Source organism: Rhinopithecus roxellana, chromosome 12, assembly GCF_007565055.1.
Source record: "Rhinopithecus roxellana isolate Shanxi Qingling chromosome 12, ASM756505v1, whole genome shotgun sequence".
Classification (NCBI taxonomy): Eukaryota; Metazoa; Chordata; class Mammalia; order Primates; family Cercopithecidae; genus Rhinopithecus; species Rhinopithecus roxellana.
Window position 1 is genome coordinate 115,631,236 of NC_044560.1, and position 14,275 is coordinate 115,645,510.

A 14,275-nucleotide genomic window follows, 5' to 3' on the forward strand; every position below is an offset into this window, starting at 1 on the left:
AGGAGAATGGGGTAAACCTGGGAGGCGGAGCTTGCAGTGAGCTGAGATCCAGCCACTGCACTCCAGCCTTGGCGACAGGGCGAGACTCCGTCTCAAAAAAAAAAAAAATTAGCTGGGCATGGTGGTGCATGCCTGTAGTCCCAGCAACTCAGGAGGCTGAGGTGGGAGGATCACTTGAGCCTAGGAGTTCAAAGCTGCACTGAGCTACGATTGCACCACTGTACTCCAGCCTGGGCAACAGAGCAAGATCCTGTCTCAAAAAAATTAAATGAATAAAATAAATTTTGAAAAATTTAAAAATAAAATACATGTTAGAGAAGCTTCATTCAGGCATGAGGTACATCACCATCGGCTGTGAGTTCAATGCATCTATATTAAGTTGTCTTTAAAGAGAAACACACCTAAAACAAGGTTATATATTGATCAGGTGACAAAAGCATTGTGACCAGAGGCTTGAAGGAACTTAAACCCTATGTTTCCCCCTAGAAGCAATGCTTTAGTAGTTGCTAATTCAGTGTTAGAGGTGACTTTATAGATCGTAACTACTATGAGAAATAGGATTGATTGTATGCTAAGTTTCCTCAATGTGACTGCAAAACTCTCATTCTAATCCATCTTCATCTCTGTTGGCTGAGCCATCATCTTACCCACTGATTACTGCAGGAGGCTTCAGGTTCATCTCCTGGCTTCCAATATTCCCTCCTGGCACCTTGTCTCCACCAGTAACCCAGCAACCAGAGTGATAATCTGATTTCAGATATGATTCCTCCCCTGTTGACACTTTCCAGGAGCTCCCCCACTGCAATGGGAGAAAGACCACCTCTCTGACTACAGCAGAAAAGATTCCACATATTTGGCTCCAGCAGAATCCTCCAATCTCATTCCCTACCCAATCACTCCTTCATCATTACTGTACAGTCATGCTGGCTTTCCCTCAGATCCTGGAATAGGCTAAACTCAAGGACTTTGGCCCAGTGGCTCCTTTTTTCAGAGGTATTTCCCCCATTCTTTGCTAAACTGGCTCCCTTTAACCCTTTGGCCACATGCCACCTCCTCCAAGAAGCCCTTCTTGATCACCCTATTCAAAACAGCTTCCTTCTTGACTCTCTAAAACAAATCCTTGCTTGTATCCTTCAAGGAAATGTTTGCATTTGTTATTATCATCACACAGAAATCATCACAATCTGCAGTTATTTAGTTTGTGTAGGTTTTTCTTTCTTTTTGAGACAGGGTTTCACTTTGTTGCCCAGGCTAGAATGCAGTGGTGCAATCTTGGCTCACTGCAGCCTCCGCCTCCCGGGTTCAAGCGATTCTCCTGCTTCAGCCTCTGAGTCGCTGGGATTACAGGCACCTGCCACCACCAGCTAATTTTTGTATTTTTGGTAGAGATGGGGTTTCACCATGTTGGCCAGGCTGGTCTTGAACTCCTGACTTCAAGTGATTCGCCTGCCTCAGCTTCCCAAAGTGCTGGGATTACAGGTGTGAGCTTCTGTGCGTGGTCGTAGTTGTTTATTTTCTATAAATCCTCAGAGAACAGTTTATTTCCACTTGAGTGTCCAACAGTCCAATCAGATCCAGAATCTGACCTCTCGCCTTCTCTAAGGCCATCACCTTGGTCCAGGAACCATCACCTTTTGCCTGGGCTAATGTAGTCCCTTTCTCTCTGGCCTCCCTGAGTCTGTTCCCCATGGAGTAGCCAGAGGAATCCTGTGCACATTCAAATCAAATAAAGTGCCTCCTCTGCTCAGAGCCCTCTCATACCTCCTGGCTCCCTCAGAGGAAAACAAAGTCTTCATTGTGCCCCACAGGACCCAATGCAGTCTGCTCCGTTCATTCTCTGCCCTCACCTCCCACCCTCTCCTCCTCACTCACTCAGCTCCAGCCACACCAACCTCTTCACTGATCTTCAGACACACCAAACGGGCTCCTGCCTCAGGGTCTTTGTACAGCTGTATCCCCTGCTCCAGCGGCTGCTCCTCAGATATGCGCTTTGCTTCTTCCCTTCTTCTTTTTGGTCTTTCTTTAAATGTTACCATCTCAATTAGGTCCTCTTCCCTGGCCATGCTGTTTAAATTGTAATGCCATCCCTTCCACATATACAACCCTACATTCCCAATTCTTAATCCTTTCTTCTTCTCCTCTTCTCTTGTTCTTGTTCTTTTTCCTCTTCTTCCTCTTCTTCTTCTTCTTCCTCTTCTTCTTCCTCCTCTTCCTCTTCTTCTTTTTCGTCCTCCTCCTCTTCTTCTTCTTCTTTTTTTTTTTTTCTTCTTCTTCTTCTTCTTCTTCTTCTTCTTCTTCTTCTTCTTCTTCTTCTTCTTCTTCTTCTTCTTCTTCTTCTTCTTCCTCCTCCTCCTCCTCCTCCTCCTCCTCCTCCTCCTCTTCCTCTTCCTCTTCCTCTTCCTGTTTCTCTCCTTCTCCTTCTTCTTGACAGGGTCTTGCTCTGTCATCCAGGCTTGAGTGTAGTGGCACAATCACAGCTCACTGCAACCTCAAACTCCTGGGCTCATGCAATCCTCCTGCCTCAGCCTTCTGAATAGCTGGGACTACAGACTCATGCCACCATGTCCAGCTAATTTTTTAAACTTTCTTGTAGAGATGGGATCTTGCTGTGTTGTCCAGGCTGGTCTTGAACTCCTGGTGTCAAGCGATCCTCCCACCTTGGCCTCCCAGTGTTGGCATTACAGCCATGAGCCACCACACATGGCCCTTGTTTCATTTCTTGCCATGGCTTGTGGCACCACCTGACAGCCTATTTCTTTATTCAGTTTTGTTATGGAGACTTCCTGAAAAGAATGTAAGTTCTACAAGGGCAGAAATTTTTATCTGTTTAACTCATTGGTTATCACTTGTGTCTGCAACAGTGCCTGGCTCATGATAGGTACAAATGTTTGTTGAATAAATAAACTATATTTACCAACACCCAGGAGAATGCTTGCACATAGTCAACACTGAATAAATGTCTCCTGAGGAAAATAAATGAGTGCAACACCTTTTTTGGACATTTTGCAAATTCGAAGGGCTGTTATTAACATTCTAAGGTAATATTTTATGGGAATCATGCAAATAATAATAATAATGATAAATGCTTGACATTTATCCTTGTAATAATGCTACAATTATAAAAAATCATGAACCCATTTTATAGATGAGAAAGCACAGAGACTGTGAGTTTTATAACTTGTCCAAAGCAAGGATTTGCACTACATTTTAGGGTCATGGACAAAGATGTAACAGCAAGGGACACTGAACAAGGATGTTCATGGTGGAGATACAGGACAGAATATTTGGTAGGCAATATAGCTCAGGCAAGGAGACCCTTTGGTATGTTGAACCCCATAACTCTAGAGACTTAGGGTGCCATTGATTCAGAGAGAGGGAATGTTGGCAGAGATGGGGTATTGGAAGAATGTGGGATGTAGGTTGGGTTGGAACATCTGAGACAACCATAACAGTGTGAGAATGAACCATTCTGAGGATCCAATGTTAGCTGTGGTGAGTCACAGAGGTACATAGAATGTTGTCAGGGCAGAAGATTGTGGGCATAAGATAATATTTTCAGGATGAACTATCGTGGGAGTCTAGAGCCTTCTGGAGTGCAAAAAATAGAAGGTCTAGGATACTGGCATTGAATAAATACTTGAAGAGTTAGAGGATGTTGTCAAGGATGGTCCATTTATAGGACATATATTGTTGAGATGGGCTGACGGAAATATTTAAGAATGTGCCACAGACAGAACATTCAGGTGGTGATGTGGGCTCATAGAAGCCATGCTGATGCAGTTGAGAGATCTGGGCCGTTGTCTGGGTTGGGACATTCAGGTTGTTGAGATGTTTCTGGGATGCAACATCTGGGAGACTGCAAGCCTGGCAGTGCCTGAATGCTTCTGAAACATGGAATGTCAACTGGGATTGAGCATTTTTCAGGACATGGATCACTGGTTCAAATGGAACACTGGGAATACGGAGCAGAGAAGGGCTAAGCAGACCATACGAGGGAGTCATGGTGAAAGGACGGAAGCCGGTATATTTCACACCTTTTATTGTGGGCCCTTCAGCCATTTTTGCTGCTGGGTTTCATATTTTCGGATTGTTTCACGGATCCACAGGATATATCTTGAGACACGGGTGTAGACACCAGGCCGGTCAGGCTGCCCACATGGGAAGTCTCCCCAGGAGATGATGCCATACAGTGTTCTGTTACAGACCAGGGGGCCCCCAGAGTCACCCTGAGTTGGGGAAAGAAAGAGAGAGAGAGAGAGAGGTGGGTCCTTGCTGGGGCTAAACAAAGCAGGGACAGGGAGATGTGGGGAGAGAGTGAAAGATGGAGAGAGACCCACACAAAGAAGGAGACTCAGAGAGGCAGAGTCAGACACACACAGTGTGAGAGAAAGCAATGAAGACAGTGAGAAACAAACAAGAAGACAAACACAGAGGGACAGACAGCAAGAGACAGAAACAGGGACAAGAAGACAGAGATAGGCACAGAGAAAGAGAGACAGAGAGAAATTTCTGTGTCTTTCTCTGTTCCACAGTTTCATTAAAATGGTAACAACTTACTTCATACCCATTTTTGTTTCCCTGGTACTAAATCCCACCTTGCACCCCCTGCCCCACACCTGCTGAACCTGTTCCTACTTTAAGACTCCTTTGTGCCTCTCACTATTGAGGGAACCCATCCACATCTGGGCAGGGTATGCAATACACATGTACATCTATTTCTCTTCCTGAGCCCAAGGCAGATATCACTAGCGGATCAAGGCACATATCATTAATATAATATCATACTCTTTCTCACTGAATCAAATCTCTACTTCTTTATTGGATGCAGGTTTGTTTTTTTTTTTTTTTTTTTTTTTTTTTTTTTTTTTTTGCTCGTGTAGTATCCATTTCCTCTTATTAAACATTCATTTTTAACTATTTATTTATTTATTTATTTATTTGAGGCAGTGTCTTGCTCTATTTATTTCTTTTTGTTTTTGAGACAGGGGCTTGCTTGATCACCCAGGCTGGAGTGCAGTGGCATGATCTTACCTCACTGCAGCCTTGAGCTCCTGGGTTCAAGTAGTCCTTCTGCCTCAGCCTCCCAAATAGCTAGGACTACAGGTATATACCACCACACCTGGCTAATTAAAAAAAATTTTTTTTTCTTTTTGTAGAGACAGAGTCTCACTATATTGCCCAGGCTGGTCTCAAACTCCTGGGCTCAAGTAATCCTCTCACCTCAGCCTCCCAAAGTGCTAGGATTACAGGCATGAACTATTGTACTTGGCCATTTCCCCTTATTTTGGTAATAGCCACTCCTGATTTTTTCATTTGGGGAACTGCCCTTCTCCACTCCCAGTCCATGCCGTTTGTCCCTGCCCCTCTCCAGCACTCACAGTTAACTATGTGACTCAGGTTTGGCCCATCAGAGAATCCCACAGCTCTGATGGACTTATGGCTCAGGACACATGACTTAGGTCAGCCTAGTGAGAATCATGCTCAAAACTTTTATGTGAACTATTGGAAAAGAGAGATTCTCTTTCTAATAGGGTTGCCTAGGGGGTAGGATGTAAGCTCAAAGCTGCTGGGGCCGTCTTGTCATGGGAAGAACCTAACTGAGAATGAAGCCAAAAGAGAATAAAGAAGAGCTGAGAGTTAAAAGAAAGACAGAATTCCAAACACACAATTTGCATACCTGGATCCATCTGTGCCTAAAGTCAGACACCCTGGATTTTCAGTTACAAAAGCCAGCATTTTGTTTAAGCCAGTTTGAGTTGGTTGTCTGTCACTCACAATTGAAAGAATACCAACTTTTATGCATCTCAACACAGGGATCTGGGCAGCCACTCAGTCAAAGCTGGGGCTTATGATGAATTATTCCTGCCATCCCTGGGTGCCTCTTTTTGTCTTGACCTCCTATGTGAGGGGACATTGTACCTTATAAAGACTGGTTCCCCCTAATGCTGGAAACAAAGCTTTTTCCCCAGCATCTGTCACTTCCATTCTGGCTTTCTATCCTGTCCTAGGCACTCACCAATCTCCTGGCCTCACCTCACAGGAGTCTTTGCCACCCTCTTTGGTGCCAGCACACAACATGTTGTCAGTGATCTTTCCTGGGTAGACTTGACGACACTCCTCATCTGAGCGAAGTTGGATGTTGGCACATTGTAGAGTTTTGGGGTAATTCACTGGGGAGAAGAAAGAGAAGGTCTAAGGTATCCAACCTGAATAGGATATGGGATGAAGGTTAAATAGGCGAGTTGAATGGGTAAAGAGTAGGTAGAAAATTGAGATGGGAAGAGAAAGATGGGAGAAGAGATGAGCACGTATCTGGGTAAAGCAATGGAAGTGACAGAAATATGGAGGGACATGGGAGAGAGGCGACGGGAGAGATGAGGAGAAAAGTGGAAAGAAGGACAGGGACAGAAGGGACAAGAGAATAGGAGGTTGATAAGGAGAGTGGTGGAGCCAGTGGTGGGGACAGAAAGTTGGAGACAGGGAGTTGGAATAGGGAGATGGTCAGAAATAGAGAACTAAAGATGGGAAAGGCAGGAACAGGGATGGGAAGAGTTATGGAAGAGTTGGATAGAATGGTAGGAAGAGAGACGAGGCATGTTGAGGAGAAAGATACAAACATGAGTCTGGGAGAGAGTCAGGGATTGCTAAGGAGATGCAAAGGGCTCTTGTTGGTATATACATCAACTTTATATTCACATACACAATGTATTATACTTAATAAGTAATGATATATAATTATTAAATTGAACTATTAGAAATTTCATTAATAAGCATATTTAACATATTAAACATTTTATAAATTATAGAAATATAAAAATTTTATATGTATGATTTATATATTATACATGATAAAATTCATTTATAGTATATAAATATATAAATGTATACATTTATAAAATATATTTATAATATATAATTTAAATATAGATGATATATTTATAATATATACACTATGGAGAAATACATATTTAAAATACATAGTTGATAAATTTTATAATTTATAAAATACATTCAATTTGTATAATTTTTGTATAATATATAAATATATTACTATATAATACATAATATACATCATATAATATATTCATATATATTAGATCTATTTATATTTTTATATATTCATGAATTTATATGCATTTATGTAAAGGATACAGCTAACTGTATATAATTATAACTGTATATAAATTATTATATAAATAGTAAATATGCTTATTTACTAATTTATATTTTTATATATAAAAGAATCTACCTCAGACGTTCCCTCCCATCTCTGCCCCTGTTTCCCCAGCCACTCCTGTGGGGCCTCAAGCCACCTGTGTGGGTGCATACCCTGGGGACTGGTGGTGGTGCCCCAGCCAGACACCCGACAGGTGGTGCCAGGGGTTAGGCGGTTGTTGTGGGAAAGGGACAGGGTTTGGATGTAGCCTGTGAGCTGGACCGGGGACTGCAGCTCCAGAAGCATGATGTCATGGTCGTGGTTCAGGTGGGTGGGGCTTCTCCGGTATTCAGGGTGGGGGATAGAGTAGACAACTTCCCTCACCTGCTCACCAGCTTCCACACGCCCTAGGGCATGCTTGCCTAGGTAAACTTTGAGCCCCCTGTGGGTGCAGGAAGAGGGTGGTTAGAAAAGAAGAGGAGCCCATTTCCATCCCCATCCCAGCCCCAACCTCTTCCCATCCCCAACCTAACCTCTTCTCCATCCTACCTTCCTCATCTCCAAACATATCTCCCCCATCTCAACTTCAATCCCATCCAAATCCCCTACTTTGATTCTATTCCCATACCCAATCCCCATATCTCAACCCCAAACCTCATTCTCATCCCCATATCCATCCCCAACCCTAACTCCAACTCCATCCTCAAATCCAACTCCATCCCATCCATAATCCCAGTCCCATTCTCATCCCTACCCCATGCTCCCCTGGCCCCTACATACTCCTTCAGACAGTGTGCGGCAGTGAGGACCCATTTGGGGTGGACCAGGACTCCCCCACAGAGTAGCCGCCCTTGCACTAGTAGGGCTGCCTGCCAGGGCTGAGAGTGGGGAAAGCAGGTGTAGCCACCTGGGAGAAACCCACTGGTCCCATTGGTGTTGAGAACCTTGGAAGACTCCTGGGAGATACCTGGTAAAGAAGAGAGATTGTTTGAAAACTGGGATCCAGGGGACAGAGGAGCCCTGGAGTTGTGGTTCCTGGTCTTAGGGAAAGGGTCAGACTATTGCCCTGGGTGACCAGGAACTGAAGACGAATTTGCCGACCTCTGGTAGTTGCTATTCTTGACCAAGTGGAGATGAGTTAGGGCAAGGAGGTGACATTCTTTTCCAAAGAAGTACCAAATCTGTTAACCCCACTAGGGGTTAACAGAAGAGTTCACAAAATGAGGATGTTACTGATAGATAAGCAGGAGATTGACTTTCTCTCCACATGCATTTTTTATATCATTCTACCAGAGGATGGATTTCAGGAGGTAGAAGTGAGACTGACCTACACATCCACCTAGGCAATATCCATCCATCAATCTATCCAATCATCCATCCCCAATTCATCCTATTGATTTGTCCATCCATCTACTCATCCATCTATCCATTCATCCAGTTAGGTAGTCATCTAACCATCCATCCATCCATCCATCCATCCATCCATCCATCCATCCATCCGTCTATCCATCCACTCATCCATTTATCCACCAATTCATCCATCCATCCATCTATCCATCCATCCATCCATCCATCCATCCATCCATCCATCCATCCACTCATCTATCCATCCACTCATCCATCTACCCATCCACTCATCCATCTATCCACTCATCCATTTATCCACTCATCCATCCATCCATTCATCCATTTATCCACTCATCCATCCATCCATCCATCCATCCATTCATCCATCCATCCACTCATTCATCTCCATCCACTCATCCATTTATCCATGCATCCTTCCACCCACTCATCCATTCATCCATCCATCCACTCATCTGTCCCTTCATCCACTGGTCCATTTATTCATCCATTCATCCATCCATCCATCCATCCATCCATCCATCCATCCATCCATCTATCCATCCATCCATCTATCCATCCATCCATCTATCCATTCATCCATCCAATCCAACCATCTATCCATCCATCCATCCATCCATCCATCCATCCATCCATCCATCCATATATCCATCCATGCATCCATCCAACCATCTTTCCACCCACCTCTCTATGCTTTCACTGCATATATACTGGTTGCCTCCATGGCTTTAAATACCAGCTACAGGCTAACCATCTCCAGCCCTGAACTCTTCTTTAAGCTCAAATCTCAAACACTGTTGATTTGAATGCTTTACAGACATCTTAAGCTTTGTATTCCCAGTTTGATCCTTCTCAATCAAAACTGTTCCCTCCAGTGTTTCCCACCTCAGTGCTCAGCTCCAAAACTAGGAGTCATCTTTGCTTCTCCTCTTTCCTTCATCACTCACAACCAATTCCTATTGGTTTTATCTCCCAAATATCCAGTTATCTCCACACTTCTGCCACCATCTTGGTCCATGCCCCATCTTCTCTAGCCCAAATGACTACAACATTAACCTCAATTCTTCCACTTTCACATTCCTCCAATCCAGTCTTCTCAAAGCAGGCTGAGGACTCTTCAAACAAAGAAAGTCGGATATTGTTCCTAGGCTTGACTTCCTTTAAAATAAATCCAAAAAGCCTTCCCAAGGTGTGCAGGACTCTTTGCTGTCTGGCCCTTGCCAGCATCTTTGACCCCATCTCCAACCTCTTTCTCCTGACTTCCTCTGGTCCAGCCTCATGGACCTGTTCTTCAAACACACCAGGCATTTAAAGAAAAAAAGAATTTAAATAATCTTGGATGCCCCCATACTAGACATTTTATACTTACTATTTCCTCTCTCTGGACAGTCCTTTCTTCAGACCTGTGTTGTTTAATATGGTAGCCACTAGCTACATGTGGCTATTTAAATTTAAACTAATTAAAATGAAGTAAAAGTAAATTAAAAATTCAGTTCTTAAGTCACACCAGCCATATTTCAAACATTCAATAGCCTAAAGTGGCTAGTGGATAATTGGACAACACAGATATAGGATATTTCATATATATGGAATATTCTACTGGATGACCCTCAGAATCTAGAGGTTGCATGTCTGGGTCCTTCTTAATTCTGAGGTCAGGTAAATGTCTTCTTTTCAGAGAGGCCTTCCCTGACCACCTGGTCTAATGTTGACTCTCCTGGTCCCCACTCATCCCCCATTACATTCTTCTGGTTGGTTTTCAATCAGAACAATGATTGCTATTCATTTCTCTTCACATTTGTATACATTCATTTTTAAAAATCTCTCCACTTTGACTGTAAGCTCCATTGACAACAGGCACCTTAACTGCCTTATTCAGTACCATATTCCCAGGACTTAACACAGTGCCTGGCACACAGTGGGGGCTCAATAAATAAATGCTGTGTGTGCCAGGCACTGTGTCTGGTATTGGAAGCACAGCAGGTGTCCGTGGGACAGGGAGAATCCAATCCTGAACATGCATGCCATTTTGTGACTGTGTGAACTTGTGCAAATTACCCGCCTCAGTTTCCCCAGCTGTCAAGTAGAAAAAGTAATAGTTCATCTCTCATTGCACAGTTGAAGAATTCAAGATGATCCTGCATTTCAAACCATACAGCACAGCAGGTAGCACAGAGAGCACTCAGTCAGTGGGCAATGTTATTATTAATTATTAGCTACAGCAGGAGGTCCATATGCCTCCCTAGCTAGTTTCCAGGGCAAGCAGTGGGATTAGCCCAGTGGTTTTCAATTGGGTACAGAAGTTATTGGTGAGCACAGGATCATTTTAGATGGTAGAGAGATGAGATATAAGTAACATTAAATCGTACACTCAGACGCTGAGTCAGCATCCAGTTCTCTTTTAATCCTGATTTTGTCAAGGATAAAGTCTCGGGATGGTGCTAATACAGTTTTAACACCTCCCTAATCCTCACTGAGCTCACTTTTTAAAGCCAAGAGGACACAGAAGCCTCATCAGGTCACCTAACATTTATCATGTTGAAACATCTGCAAAAGCTGTTTTAGGAAGATCAAAAATGGTCAAGTATCAGCAATTTCAGGTGGTCCAACCCAATAAACACATTATTTTCTTTTCATTGTGCAGGATTTATTTCCTTCCTCACCTTTTATTTATGACAAAGAATTCTGTTCTCTATTCAGGACAGTAATATAAACTTGAACATGCTTTTGTCTGAGTAAAAAAAAAAGAAAAAAGAAAAAAGCTAACCTTAAGTAAATTATTAGGTCAAAAGTTATACAAATGGTTTTCAGAGCCTCAAGTCCAGGATATGGAGGACAGGGCGGACAACCTTGATTAGGATTCTGACTCAGGCATTGCTGGTGTCATTGGAGCAGGAGCCTTCTGTCTTTGAGTCCTAGGTTTCTCTGCCGTGAAATTGGACTGATTACAGTGCACCTACCTCGCCAGGTTGTTGAGGACTCCACAAGGCGTAGCATGTGGATCTCCTAGCCTAGGGTGTGGCACTCAGGAGAGGCATGGGCATGAATCCAGGGAGTGTCGCCAGAGGAGAAAAGCCACCCCACCTTCAGGCCAAGGATGGTGCCAGGTGCCAGGCACCCACAGACCCCTCCTTTTTCAGGTCTTGGCTCAAGGGTCAAGCCCTTTGGGAAGGCCTCTGGTGGGGGAGCCGCCATTACATCTCTAGGCCCCTGGCTTGGCTCCTTGAAGTCTTCACCTCATGTCAAGATAATTATTAACTAATTATTTGGATAATTGTTTGAATAACATCTGCGTCTGTCCCCGCTAGACTCCAGGTGCTGAGAGCAGGGACTGTGTTTCTGCTTGTACAGCACCCAGCACAGTGGCCGGTGTTTAATAGCTGTTTGTCGAATGACTAAATTATGCATGAATGGGGTTTCCAGAGAAACTGCCTACAATGGCAGGGAAAGATGGGAAAGATCCATACGGGTCTTAAGGACTACCAATTTGGGGTGAAGTCACATAGGTTTGGGGTCAACCCAAGAATGAAAAGAAGAACAATCTGGAAGGTTCTGGAAGGGACTGAGTATGAAGACAGAATACTAGAGACCGGGCTCGGCGGCTCATGCCTGTAATTCTAGCACTTTGGGAGGCTGAGGCGGGCCACCTGAGGTCAGAAGTGCGAGACCAGCCTAACCAACAGGGCGAAACCCCGTCTCCGCTGAAAATACAAAAATTAGTTGGGCATGGTGGCGGGCGCCTGTAATCCAGCTACTCGGGAAGCTGAGGCAGGAGAATCGCTTCAACCCGGGAGGTGGAGGTTTCAGTAAGCCGAGATCGTGCTACTGCATTCCAGCCTGGGTGATAGAGCAAGGTTCCGTCTCAAAAAAAAAAGGAGAGGAGAGGAGAGGGGAGGGGAGGGGAGGGGAGGGAAAGGAAAGGAAAGGAAAGGAAGAAAAGAAAAAAAAGAGACTACTACTAATAAGGTAATAACGGCTAAGTGGCTAACTTTCAAGTCCCTTCTGTCTGCGACATATTGCATGTTCGACGCATTACCTCGTTTCAATATTCACAGTGACCTTCTGTGGTAAGCACTTATATTTTGAGCCCATTTTCCAGATGAAGACAATTTAGGCACAAAGCAGCTGCTAGGCTACTGGCTCAAAGCGGCAGCGTCAGGACACGAACCTGTGTCCTTCAGCTTTCCAGAGAGGACAGGAAGCCTTGAACGGGGGAAGAGGCTGCTGAGAGGGTATTTTGGGAGGTGAGGGGTCTGGGGTCAGAGGGCGGACCTCAGCCGGGAAACCAGGTCACCCAGGGACAGGCAGGAAGAGCTCTGGGCTGTCCCCACGGGACCCGAGTCCGAGTGGGTGGGGGGCGGAGCTTGCGGCTTCCACGCCCCCTCCCCCTTCGGCCTGACCCCTCCTACCATTGTCCCGAGTGGCCGCCGCGCCTCCACCCCCACGCATTCTTACCTCCTGACAAAGCCACGGTCAGGGAGGCAATCACTAGGGCCAGGGGCCACATGGCTCCGGGATCGGGAGGGCAGGGTGGGCAGGGCCTGAGGAGAAGGTGAAGGGGGTGTTGAGGGCGTGCCCGGAACCTCCGCGTCTGAAACCTTTCGGCTCCTAAATTTCTCCTCCCCTCATTCACTCTTGACGGCTCTGACCCTGGAATCTGCCCCCCACCCCCAATTCCATCCTTGGAAGGGGTGCAGTAGCGAGGTGGGAGGAGTAGTGTGCAACCCCCTGGGGCTCCGGCGTGCAGCCCCTCACCCCTGGAAGCCGTCCCTTCCCCCCTGCCCTCTGGCAAGCTGGGTGGTCGGTGCACTCTCGCCCTTTTCCTCCAGAGTCAGCCTTCCACTCTACCCCTCTAGGTCTGTCCCCAGGCTTGGTATTAGCCCAAGTTCTTATCTGTCCTCTCCCTTCGCCTCTCTCCGTCTCTGCAGGTTTCTCTCTAGATCCGAGACTCTAGCTTCACTCTCCCTCTCCCTGACTCAGCTGCCCTTCTGCTTTCCCCATCCCTTCTATCCCCTCCTCTCTCCCCTTCCTGCCCTCCTCTGCTCCCCGCCCCGCCCCAGGCAGACCCTACCTGAGTGAGGGGCCCGCCAGGAGTGTCAGCCGTCAGCTGCCTAGAACTTCAGCCCCAACCCATGGCTTTTAACCCCTGAACTCCCTCCCCCAGCTCACTCAGCATTTCCTGGTCCCTGGCCTCCCCCTCTCCACCCCCAGTGGCTCAGCGGGCTGTCTCCAGGCACCCCCCAGCCTGGGCTTGGCCCTCTGCTTGGGGCGGAGCTTCCAGGACGTGCTAGGACCTAGATCTGACCCCGCCCAAGCCGGAGTTGAACCCACTGTGAACTTTCAGGCATCAGGACCCAACAAGGGTAAGGGGAAAGCCCATTTCCTTCCCCCTGCCCCACCGAGTTCCATGCCCATCCCTAACTTCAACCCATTCTGCACCTGGTTTTCTAACCTCTTCTCCAACCCCATTCATAATTCTTAATACGCAGTCAGCCCCCAGATGGCCATGTTCTACCAGATTCCCACTTCTCTATACATCCCTAACCATACCCGGTACTCCAGCCTGTTCCTCAACCCCAGTCCCATCTCCGACCTCATCTCAGGTTTAGCTCTCAACACATCTAGGTTCCAATTTCCAGTCTCATCTCAACCCTTTTTCTTTTGAAAGACACAAGGACACCCACAATTATCCCATCATCCTTTCCTCCCTGCTCCCGCCAACCATCGGACACAAGAAGAAAATCATCAGCTGGG

At 45.7% G+C, this 14,275-nt stretch overlaps 1 protein-coding gene across 2 annotated transcripts; it reads right to left on the reverse strand.

Moving 5' to 3' along the window:
• Nucleotides 1-4,022: 4,022 nt before the first annotated feature.
• KLK13 (kallikrein related peptidase 13) lies at nt 4,023-13,704 on the reverse strand. 2 transcript variants are annotated; one of them, XM_010369591.2, is made up of 6 exons: nt 13,593-13,704; nt 12,977-13,062; nt 7,937-8,123; nt 7,330-7,598; nt 6,034-6,170; nt 4,023-4,226 (listed from the first exon to the last, which is right to left on the reverse strand). In XM_010369591.2, the coding sequence occupies exons 2-6, from the start codon at nt 13,026-13,028 to the stop codon at nt 4,038-4,040; spliced, it is 834 nt and encodes a 277-aa protein (XP_010367893.1). In that variant the 5' UTR covers nt 13,029-13,062; nt 13,593-13,704; the 3' UTR covers nt 4,023-4,037. The 2 variants fall into 2 exon arrangements, with proteins under 2 accessions (XP_010367893.1, XP_030797520.1); XM_030941660.1 differs by lacking the exons at nt 7,330-7,598; nt 7,937-8,123.
• Between the last annotated feature and the right edge of the window lie 571 nt (nt 13,705-14,275).

What these genes read in the sequence shown, in the direction of transcription:
- KLK13 (XM_010369591.2), bottom strand. Translation starts at nt 13,028, where the DNA reads ATGTGGCCCCTGGCCCTAGTGATTGCCTCCCTGACCGTGGCTTTGTCA. An exon ending in GACCGTGGCTTTGTCAGGAG is followed by an intron (nt 8,124 to 12,976) that starts GTAAGAATGCGT and finishes CTTCTTTACCAG; the next exon opens with GTATCTCCCAGGAGTCTTCC. An exon ending in GCCGCACACTGTCTGAAGGA is followed by an intron (nt 7,599 to 7,936) that starts GTATGTAGGGGC and finishes CTGCACCCACAG; the next exon opens with GGGGCTCAAAGTTTACCTAG.